This window comes from Corylus avellana, chromosome ca1, assembly GCF_901000735.1.
Source record: "Corylus avellana chromosome ca1, CavTom2PMs-1.0".
NCBI classification, from domain to species: domain Eukaryota; kingdom Viridiplantae; phylum Streptophyta; class Magnoliopsida; order Fagales; family Betulaceae; genus Corylus; species Corylus avellana.
Window position 1 is genome coordinate 17,137,008 of NC_081541.1, and position 11,467 is coordinate 17,148,474.

Below are 11,467 nucleotides of genomic sequence, written 5' to 3' on the forward strand. Positions count from 1 at the left end.
AGTATGCTACAGTGAATAAGTCCAAATTGTTATTCATTGCTACGCTATTCACTGTAGCAATATAGCTATTCTAGCTAATGGCAAGCTACTCTGTTGAAGCTAAAAAAAGAGAAATAATAGCTAAATATAACTAATATTGGTCTTTTAGCTAAGTTGCTAAAGATGCTCTAATCCTCATTGAAGAAAAATGGTTTTTTTTTTTTTTTTTTTTTTTATGTAAATGAAAAGACCCATATAATCGGGGGCAGACCTATGTGTGTAGGTGGGGGGACGAATGTCCCCTCAAAACTTTCGAAAATTTTGCTACGGTATGTATTTTATATATATATATATTTCAAAATCTAGAAATTTGTCCCCTCAAATCACTGAAAAATGTCCCCCCAAATTGTTTTTGTATTATTTTATCTTCGGCCCACTCTCTCTCACCAAATATGCTCCAGCCATTGTCCCCACTAAAAAGTTTTTTTATACATTTAATCTTCAACTCTTTCTCTCTCTCACCCAAAAAATCTTCAGCATTGTCCCACCAAAAATATTCTTTTATTTCTTTTACCATTTATCTTTGAGGAGAAGTTACCCTCCCCTGTGTCTTTTCCTCTCATTTCAGTTTCTCTCCGTCCAAACACCTCCACAACTCTCAACCTTTCCCTCGTTTCACAGGCCAGGCGAAGCCCAAGGCTCAGGACCCCAACGTACAACTACAAAACGACGTTCACTTATTCGGTGGCTTTGATCATTCGGCTCCCCATAGGGACACCACCGCAGACCCAAGAGAATCCCTTAGCTCCCTATGTCTAACCGGAAATTTGTCCCCCCACACTCAAAATCCTGGTTCCGCCCCTCCATATAATTCACTCACACTATCACACCCAAAATCTTTTTTTGCTCTGTGCCCATGCATGAGGTGTGTACATTGGACTGTCACTAATACAGCAAATTATGCAGAATTTATAAAGTTTTTAGTTTTCATTTTAGTGTCACCAATATTATATGCTAATTCGACAAGTCCATTGTGGCTTAGTAATGTCTGTTTCGTATTGATTATAAATGTACAAAATTCTCCTCAAATGCATTTTGTGTCTTATGAATTGCTGTAATCTCCATCTTAGGATGATACGAATTTTGTTATGGAACTTGTTAGTTTATGTTTTGGCTCATTCGGTTTGAGTGTAACGTTGGTGAAAATGAAGCATTTTATCATGTCCAGAAAACACAAGCTAGAAGGCAGGTCCGGACCCCCAGAAGTCAGGGCCGGAACCAGTTTCCAGAGAATACTTGTTGAAGGGCATGTCCGGACCACTAGAAGCAGGGTCCGGACACAAAAACCAGCAATCCAATTTTGAAGAGGAGGTCCGGACCGCCAGAAGCTGGGTCCAGACCCCGTTTCTAGCAACAGCGCTTTGAAGGAAAGGTCCGGACCGCTAGAAACTAGGTCCGAACCCCATTTCCAGAAAGCCCATTTTATGAGGCCTGTCCGGACACACGGCTTGGATGTCCGGACATCACTAGGTTACGATTTTGTCAACCTAGCCATGTCTGGACCCCAGATTAGCCCTGTCCGGACATGGCTGCTGATGGATTAATTTTTTCTATTTAAACACTTTATTTTGCTTTACAAAGGTACGTATTTTTGGATAGCAAAATCAGAGAGCTTAGAGAGAGATATTGCTTTAGCTTATTTGAGAAGGGATTAAATATGTGAAGCCAATCGGAGTTCCGGTGAAAGGAAATCTTATAGAAGAATTGTGCCAGATGTTCTGGAAAGGGCTACTGCGGTAGAAGTCAAGTGGGTCACTTGTCGTGTACAAGGAAGAGTAAATTGCAAAGATTTTGTAATTCTTCTTGTATTCCTTATTCTTCTTATAATGGATTGATTTCTTGGGTTTGGCTGCCCCGGAGAGGTTTTACATTTAGAGAGTTCTCTAAATGGTTTCCTCTTCGTAACCAAATATCTGTGTTCTTGTTTTTCATTACATATCTGTATTTGGTTGATTATTAATTGTTAGGTCAGATATTATTCCGCTTAATATTTGTGAATCACCTAGACATTTGAATAGGTGTCGTTTGGAGTCGTTTTAGAATTTTCAATTTGTATCAGAGCGGGTTCACTCTGTGAAGGATTTATTTCCTGAGTGTGATCCGAGACTCCATATCAAATGTCTCATACTGTTGCTCCTAATTCTCTTCCCGTCTTTGACGGAACAAATTATACGCTTTGGAAAATTCGTATGAGAGCATATTTTAAATCCATTAATGTTTGGCATATTGTTGAATCTGGATGGACACGTCCAGAAAAAGCAATAGTTGAATGGACAACAGAGGAAAAGAATAATGCTATTGCGAATGACAAAGCTATAAATGCTATTTACATCTTTGTTTCAAATGAGGAATTTTCTAGAATTTCTAGATGTGAAATAGCTAAGAAAGCCTGGGAAACTTTAGAAATCACACATGAAGGAACTAAGGTTGTTAGAACTTCAAAAATTCAAATGTTGGTTTCTCGGTTTGAGGAGATTAGAATCCAGGAAGATGAAACTTTTGATGAATTCTATTCAAAGCTTAGTGCCATTAGAAACTCTACCATTAATTTGGGAAAGAAAATGGATGATGCTAAAGTTGTGAAGAAAATCTTAAGGTCTTTACCTGAGAGGTTTATACCTCAAATTGCTGCCATACAACAGAGCAAAGACCTAGACACAATGAGAGTAGAAGAACTTGTAGGTTCACTTCAGACTTTTGAGCTAATTCTTCCTAAACACAAGAACACCAAGAATATTGCTCTTAAGGCAAAAAATGTTAAGGTTGACTCTTGTGGTTCATCTGATGAGGATTCTGGAAATGAGGAAGAAATTGCTATATTTGCTAAGAAGTTTAGAAAATTCTTTAGACCCAAGAAAGGAAATTTTAGAAATAGCAATTCACAATTTTATGAGAAATCTAGAATTGAGAATGTTGAGAAAGGTAAGTCACCTAAAGGTATCAAGTGTCACGAGTGTGGAGGGCATGGGCACATTCGTGTTGACTGTGCTAACTTGAGAAAGTCAAATGGCAAGGCATTTAATGTGACTCAAAGTGATGAGTCAGACAAGGACGATGCTGAACAGGGAGTTAATTACTTAGCATTTGGAGTTAGTTATGAGAGTGAGCACGATGATAGTGAGTGTAATTCTCAAGACAAACAAGGTGTGTCCGATAATGATTCAGAAGAGGGAAATGATCTGCAAAATGCTTATAATAATCTCTTTGTGGAATGCACTAAACTGAAAAAGCTGAATAAGCAGCACTTGAAGAAACTCAAAGAGGTTAATCTTGAAAATGATCAACTTTCTGTCACCTTAACTGATTCTCTTGCTACTTATAATACTTTGATGTCTGAAAATCAAATGCTAATTGCAAAAGTGAAATCCTTAGAGAATGAACTGAATGAATCAAAGAATCATTTAACAAAATTCTCTAGTAAAAAGCTAAATCAAATGCTACATAATCAGAAACATTCGTTTGATAGAACTGGATTGGGTTTTGATAAATTTGCTATTTTATCTACTAATGCTGCTTCTTCTTCAAAGATGATTTTTGTGAAACCAGTGAACAAAGAAGATAGCTTGGCTGAAAAGAAGGTAATTTCTCCTCGAATTTCCAAAGGTGGAAAAGGTAAGGGAACTCTAACTGATTCCTATATGTCTAGTTCTAAGTCGAGAAGTGTGCATATGTTAAGGAACCAACCTTCTCAAAGGTTTATTCCTACGTGTCATAACTGTGGTAAGATTGGACATATTCGTCCTAAGTGTTTTCAGCTTAACAGTCATGAGCATAAAAGAGAATATTTCCATTCTAGAAATAGTTATGAGAAATTATTCAACATGATGAGAGATGTAGTAACACGGCTAGATGTCTTTGATAAGAGTCACACAGTTGTCCCTGATATGAAGAAAGTTTGGGTCAAGAAGATTAATACCATTCACTCATTGAGGGAGAGTGGTAATGGACTCACCTAGATTAGGTGGGCACATAACATGCCTAGAAATTGAACATATTGATATTTGTCTATAGCTGTTCTAGGGCATTTTTGTTTGTGTTTGATTGTTTTTGTTTGCTTTGTCTTTATTTTTCTTTGGTTCTTTTATTTGTGGGATTGTTTTTATTTGTTGGATAGTCAGTTTCTCAAGTCTTGTGCTCAAATGAATATTTTCCATATAAGTGGGGTCAATATTTCTTCAATTTACATCTCAAGCTCCATATGTTTATGCTATACCTTGTTCTTCTGAAAACTGTTAAAGGAGTAAAGAGTCAGTTTTTCTCATGTTCGAAGTTGTGCACTATTTGCCCCCATTAGGTTTAGATTTTTTTTTTTGTGTTTTGGGAATTTGGATAAAACATTTTTTTGGAAGATAGGTAGTGTCAGTTCTATCCACTTGACCAACTCGTTAGTTGAACCTAGCTCCTAAAAATTCCAACATTTTCTTCCACAAAAAAAAAAAAAAAGGGCATCAAATAAGCTCAGATGACTTAGTTTTGCTTCTATGTGTCCCTAAAGAAAGAATCAGTGATCAAATCATTGCAGAAATAGATGATTACGAAAGGACATGGTAAAAGCAAATGATTAGTCTCAGGGGGAGTGTATCGGATGAGGGAATCTAGGTCCTAACATTATAAGGTTTTACTATGGCTTGAATCAGACTGTTTGTCTTCCTTTACAAAATGTCTGCCTAGATTTACCTTTCATTGATGAAATCTTATTTAATGGGAGTTTTCACACACTACACCATCACATGAGATTTTTGATAATTGCTTACTTAACTGAATTCACAGAATAAGGTTGTCTTGCATATGGTACATTTATGGTGTAAGTGTAATTTTTTTTTACCACTCCGAATTGTTAAGATTTCATAAGAACACACATGGGTTATTGGATATCTAAACAAGTTCTGTTTGTTTTCTGTTCTTTTTTTAAAAAAAAAAAAATTAATTAATTAATTAATTAATTAATTTTTTATTATTTCTTATTTTTAATTGTTGCGGTCCGGACACTGTGCTTACTTGTCCGGACACGCCCACTGCATTGTTTGTATCGACAGTGTTCCTGCATTTTCTTCCCAATTCATTCCTCTCACTCTCTCGGCCGCACCACCTCTTCCTCAAATCGATTTTTTTTGTTGTTTTATTTTTATTTCACTGCTTTCTTTGCTTCACATTCCCGTCTACACTTCCATCATCGCAGGTCTGATTTCTTTTCTTTTCTGTTTTTTTTTTCAATTTTTTGTTCAAATAAAATTCTCGGCTGTGACTGTTTGGGTTTACTTTTGCAATTTCGAATTGATTGAGTACTTGATTTACATTGATTATTCTTCCTCTCACTTATGCTTGTTTCAAATTACATGCACTTTGATGTATTTAGGAAGGGGCTTCATCTTGTCTTGTGTTTTACATGTCTACATTCTTTTGTGCATTCAATGTGTTTGATAAAATGTCTCACCGATTCCGTTTTTCAAGTTTGCTCCAATTCTTCGATTACAGTCCTATATTTCACTGTTATTGGTCTTTTGATATTGGTTGGGATGTTCCTAGACAAGGTATTTTCAGTTTTTCATGCAGTCTTTTCTTCAAGTTATAGTTAATACCTTCATGTCTATCATCTGTTCGATAGAATGTCTACATGACATATGTATGCATCTATCTCAATTTTGGAATCACATGTTTCATATCAAAATTTGTTTTCAATCTAATTTCTTCTAGTGATTTGTGCTATTATTTTATCATTTACTTCCGTCTTTAGGGTGTGAATGTAGCGAATGGTGTATCCAATTTCGGAATCCACACCGAGGAAGCGCACTAGAGAAGAAAAATCAGTCTTACAGGATAAGATTTTTACCCGCAAATTTGTGATCGAGCGTGGAGTAGAACAAAAGGATATTCGAGTGGAACCATTTCGATTCATTCATGACATATTCCAGGCAAATCAATGGACCTCATTGTTTGTTCCTGTGAATGCCTACACTCGGTTAGTTCGGGAATTCTATTACAACATCGACGAGATTGACTTGGTTGGTCCCCCGTCATTCACGACCAAGGTCTTCGAAAAAACGCTCAATATCACTACTGAGCTAATCAGTGAAGTTATTGGGATTCCATTGACTAATGAGAAGCCGCTACCATTTCTAGAAGAAGATCCACAACCAACAAAAGCTGAAATCATGGCGGTTCTTAATCCAAGTCAGCAGCTTGTATGGGATGAAGACCTGAACAAAATTCCAATTGGCTATGTAAGGGCTCCAGAGAGGTTGTTAACTCGGATTTTGCTGCAGAATATTTGGCCAATGTCTCGACATAGTCATGTGACTATCGAACGAGCAATTATGATTTATGGCATCATTAACCGCGTTGAGTTTTGTTTATGCACTCATCTAGTATTGACAATGATCGAGCTCCATGAAGATCACTCTATTGCATTACCTTATGATGGTCTCATTACGAAGATTTTGCATGCCATTTTGCCCAAAATTGCTGCAAATGAACGTATGGAAGCTCCTGAAGGTTACTTTGGCAAAGCAACTGTGATGAAGTCAAATGCCCAACTTCGGCTTCACGCTCCAGCTGTGCAGGCGCCTCCACTCGCTCAAGATTCTCCAGCTGCGTCCTCCTCGGGATCATCAGATATTTCAAGTCAATTAACTAAAATAATTGACTTACTTCAAACTCAAGGCCAAAGCATTGAAGCCATCAACACTCGCCTAACGAATTTGGAGAAAGATGTGAAGTCCATCAAGGAAAGCTTTTGGCAAGAATAATTTTTCCCTCCTGTTTTGGTTTGTTTCTGGCAAGAATAATTTTTGTTGTTGTTTGGTTATACTTAAGAATTCATTGGTTGTTGGTAACTCTAGTTTTTTTTTTGCTTCCTTTGTCCTTCCGAGACAAAAAGGGGGAGTTATTTTGATGTGTCATTTTCATGTATTACAATTATTTTTGTTCCCGAATGGCCAAAGGGGGGGTTTGTTAGTTTATGTTTTGGCTCATTCGGTTTGCGTGTAACGTTGGTGAAAATGAAGCATTTTATCATGTCCAGAAAACACAAGCTAAAAGGCAGGTCTGGACCCCTAGAAGTCAGGGCCGGGCCCAGTTTCCAGAGAATACTTGTTGAAGGGCATGTCCGGACCACTAGAAGCAAGGTCCGGACACAAAAACCAGCAAGCCAGTTTTGAAGAGGAGGTCTGGACCGCCAGAAGCTGGGTCCGGACCCCGTTTCCAACAACAGCAATTTGAAGGAGAGGTCCGGACCGCCAGAAGCTGGGTTCGGACCCCATTTCCAAAAAGCCCATTTTATGAGGCCTGTCCGGACACACGGCTTGGATGTCCGGACATCACTAGGTTACGATTTTGTGAACCTAGCCATGTCCGGACCCCAGATTAGCCCTGTCCGGACATAGCTGCTGATGGATTAATTTTTTCTATTTAAACACTTTATTTTGCTTTACAAAGGTACGTATTTTTGGAGAGCAAAATCAGAGAGCTTAGAGAAAGATATTGCTCTAGCTTATTTGAGAAAGGATTAAATACGTGAAGCCAATCGGAGTTCCGGTGAAAGGAAATCTTATAGAAGAATTGTGCCAGATGTTCTGGAAAGGGCTACTGCGGTAGAAGTCAAGTGGGTCACTTGTCGTGTACAAGGAAGAGTAAATTGCAAAGGTTTTGTAATTCTTCTTGTATTCCTTATTCTTCTTATAGTGGATTGATTTCCTGGGTTTGGCTGCCCCGGAGAGGTTTTACATTTAGAGAGTTCTCTAAATGGTTTCCTCTTCGTAACCAAATATCTGTGTTCTTATTTTTCATTACATATATGTATTTGGTTGATTATTAATTGTTAGGTCAGATATTATTCCGCTTAATATTTGTGAATCACCTAGACATTTGAATAGGTGTCGTTTGGAGTCGTTTTAGAATTTTCAGAACTGCACCAAATATGGCTTTGGCATAAGAATAAAATACATTGCTCCAATGTGTTGCTGCAACTTATCCCTATTCCAGCAACATCTTATATATTTTCATTTTCATTTTTTGGCTAGAAAAAGAAACATTAATTTTTTTTTTTTAAAAAAAAAAAAAGTACTTGGCAGGGTGATATCTTCTCTCAAAATCCTACCTATTTTTATGAAATGCAAATCTATCATTCTAAAACTGATATGTATCAGCTGGTAAAGTATTGATTAAGTGATTAAATTTACCTCTTCCTATTAGCTTAAGCATTTAGGATAACCTGTGATTTAACATAGTATCAGAGCCAAAGGTCATGGGATCGAACCTTGACTCCGTCAAATCACCCCCATTTAAATTAAATATTCCACGTGTTAGGACTCACCTATTAAAAGGGAGTTTGAGCCCATACGTCAGGGGGAGTGTTAAAGTATTGATTAAGTGATTAAATTTACTTCTTCCTATTAGCTTAAGCTTTTAGGATAACTGGTGATTTAACATCAGCAACATCTCCTATACTAGCCATATAGAGCAATAGCTGGTCAATTTGTTTCCTAGTAAATGTGTGCTTTTGAAACTTTGCAAATCATTTATGACTACCATTAACACTGTCACTTCCATTTTTCAGGAAAACATTTTGTTATATACCATTTGGTTATGCCTTTCTCTCTAGATAATACTCTGGACAGTTGCGTGGGGTCTTAAGCTCAAGACAGCAGACTCAGCTCCTAAGTCAGCAGACCATATTTTTTTTCCATCGCTAACAAATACATTATCTAATGACAAAGATACCCAAGAATTGAATCTAATACAGATGAATGGAGTGGTAACAAGAATCATATACACCTTATACCATAGTCTCCATATAGATGAATCTAATACATATGAATGGAGTGTTAAACAATGCATCATAGTCTCCATAACACTTTATACCATAAAAGATGACGCAAAACAAGAATTATGAGACAAATAAAAAAGCTAAAATTTCATATATACAATATACATATGCTAGACACATAATTAATGGCTTTATAATTGTCATACACAACATTTATTGTAAATATTTAAGTTTTGCAAACTGAGTGATACTAATCCGAGCAACAAGCACTTCAAACTTGAGTTTCACTCCCTGATCCAACCATATACATTTCTTGGTTCCTTAGGCTCCATAGTGAAACTCCATATAAAGGCTTGGCTATTGATTTTTTTGGAGAAAGAAATTCTTGAGTCACACATTGCATAGTAGGTCGAGACTTTGGTTTGGTGTATACGCATGCAAATGTTATTGTAGCAACAAGGAAAATATCTTGTACAACCAGATGATTTCGAGGTGGCAAACATTGGTCTAATATTTCATGTAATATCATATTATGAGAAGAAGATGAGGATAATGAAGTTAGAAGTTCCACTGGATGTATTTCCATTAATATTTCCAGTGCCACAACTCCAAAGCTATAAACATCGCACTTTTCAGTAACTTTTATGGTATAGGCCTACTCTGCATATATATATATATATATATAAAACAAGAAAATAAGAAAAATAAGAAAACAAGCAAAATAAAAACGTAAAAGAGTTTCTTTTTCCTTTTTTACTTTTGTATATTTTCAACGCAAAGAAGTTGGTCAAAACTTGTTGATCATGATTGAATCAATAACTGACAAGATGACCCTTCTGGCACAAATATTGAGAAATACATTTGTTCTACATGGCTAATTATACATTTTAGAACAATAGGCAACACTGAATAAATAAGTAAATATATAAAGATATAACTTATAGTGTTAAAAAAAAAAAAAAAAAAAAAAAAAGAATAGTTCACTTGGGGCAACATAACCATAAGTGCCAGCAACTAACGTTTGATTGGATGAATCAGGATCAAGAAGCTTAGCTGTGCCAAAGTCAGAGACAAAAACCTCTAATTTATTGTTTAATAGAATATTTTACTTATTATATCTCGATGAACAATTGCTGGAATGCATTCATAATGCATGTAAGATAAAGCATGGGCAGTGCCTTTGATGATGTTTACTTTCTTGCTCCAATCCAATTCCATAGCTTCACCATTGATGTTTAGGATACAAAATACTCTTCCCTTTTCCATGTACTCGTAAACCAAAAACATGCATCGCTTATGTAAACAGAATCCATGAAGTTTTATAATGTTTCGATGGTGAATCTCTGTTAACACTTTTACCTCGTTTCTGAAACTCATATCAAAAGTTGGGTTCTCAGCCTCCAATCGATGAAGTTTCTTTAAGACAATCACTTTGCCACCAGGTAATTCTGCTTTGTAAACGCTGCTGTAACCACCGGTTCCAATACAATATTTTATATCAAAGTCCCTAGTTGCTTCAATGATGTCTTCATATGCAATATGTCCAACAAAATTCCATATCGAGATCAAGTTCCCATTCTTTGTTTCTCTTGATTCAAATTGAGTTTCCTTAACCATGCATTGACATAGAAGACAGCCCCTAAGAAGTAAAGAATCCAAGGAAAATGGCGATGGTAACAAAAATTTTCACTTTTGTTACAATTGATTTGTTACTACTTGGAAGGCAATGAGGGAAACCCATGAAGTCACCACAGAAATAATTGTTGCCAATTAATGTGTCGGGCGTATGGTATTGATCAAAATCTGTTGGAATAGGACTTGAGAAAGAATTGTATGACAAGTTGACTATTTTAATAGAAACATAACTATTGGGAACATTTCCGGTAAGATTATTGTATCTGATATCCAATCTCCGTAAATTTTCTAGAGTCCCAAGTTCAACAAGTGCTTCTCCACTGATAAAGTTATGGCTAAGGACAAGATATTTCAACGAACGAAGATTGCCGATTTGAGTTGGGATATGACTAATGAGATTGTTATGATCGAGATCCAAATAGGACAAACTCTTCAAGTTCCCTATTTCTACGGGGATGGAACCCTTAATTTGATTTTGACTAAGGGACAAATATGTCAAATTAGTTAAATGACCTATAGTGGAATGGATTTGACCATTGTGGCTATTATTCTTGAGGGACAAGTAAATCAAATTCATCAAGTTGCCTATTTCTAGGGGAATAGAACCATTGATTTGATTGTAACCAAGATACAAACCTTCCAAATTAGTTAAATGACCTATAGTTGAAGGGATTTGACCATTCAGGCTGTTATTCTAGACGGACAAGTAAATCAAATTCTTCAAGTTTCCTATTTCCCAGGGAATGTGATGTAGATCGGAGTGTATTCCGAACCCATATGTTATTTCATTTTTTGTTATTTAAGTGTCGTGGCCGTCCAGACCGGCACCGTCAATTTGTTTTATTTTCTAGTTGACTTTATATTATTATTTTATTAGGTTTTGGGAGTCTTTATTTCGTTGTTTTATTAGGTTTAGGATTTTGGGGGTATTTATGTCATATTTTATTAGGTTTAGGGTTTTGGGCTATAAATATATGCTTATAGCCTCCAGATAAAAGGAGTTTATGTTGATTATTCATTTTGTTGAAT

At 36.3% G+C, this 11,467-nt stretch overlaps 1 protein-coding gene and 1 pseudogene across 1 annotated transcript; one reads left to right on the top strand and one right to left on the bottom strand.

Annotated features, from left to right (window-relative positions):
• The first annotated feature begins 5,092 nt into the window (after positions 1 to 5,092).
• On the top strand, positions 5,093 to 7,826 carry LOC132167585 (uncharacterized). The gene is made up of 2 exons (XM_059578595.1): positions 5,093 to 5,218; positions 5,774 to 7,826. The coding sequence occupies exon 2, from the start codon at positions 5,790 to 5,792 to the stop codon at positions 6,783 to 6,785; it is 996 nt and encodes a 331-aa protein (XP_059434578.1). The 5' UTR covers positions 5,093 to 5,218; positions 5,774 to 5,789; the 3' UTR covers positions 6,786 to 7,826.
• A 1,938-nt stretch (positions 7,827 to 9,764) lies between these two features.
• LOC132163217 (MDIS1-interacting receptor like kinase 2-like) lies at positions 9,765 to 10,420 on the bottom strand (annotated as a pseudogene).
• Positions 10,421 to 11,467: the final 1,047 nt, after the last annotated feature.

Excerpts from the sequence above, each read along its gene's own strand:
- LOC132167585 (XM_059578595.1), top strand. The coding sequence starts at position 5,790 with ATGGTGTATCCAATTTCGGAATCCACACCGAGGAAGCGCACTAGAGAA.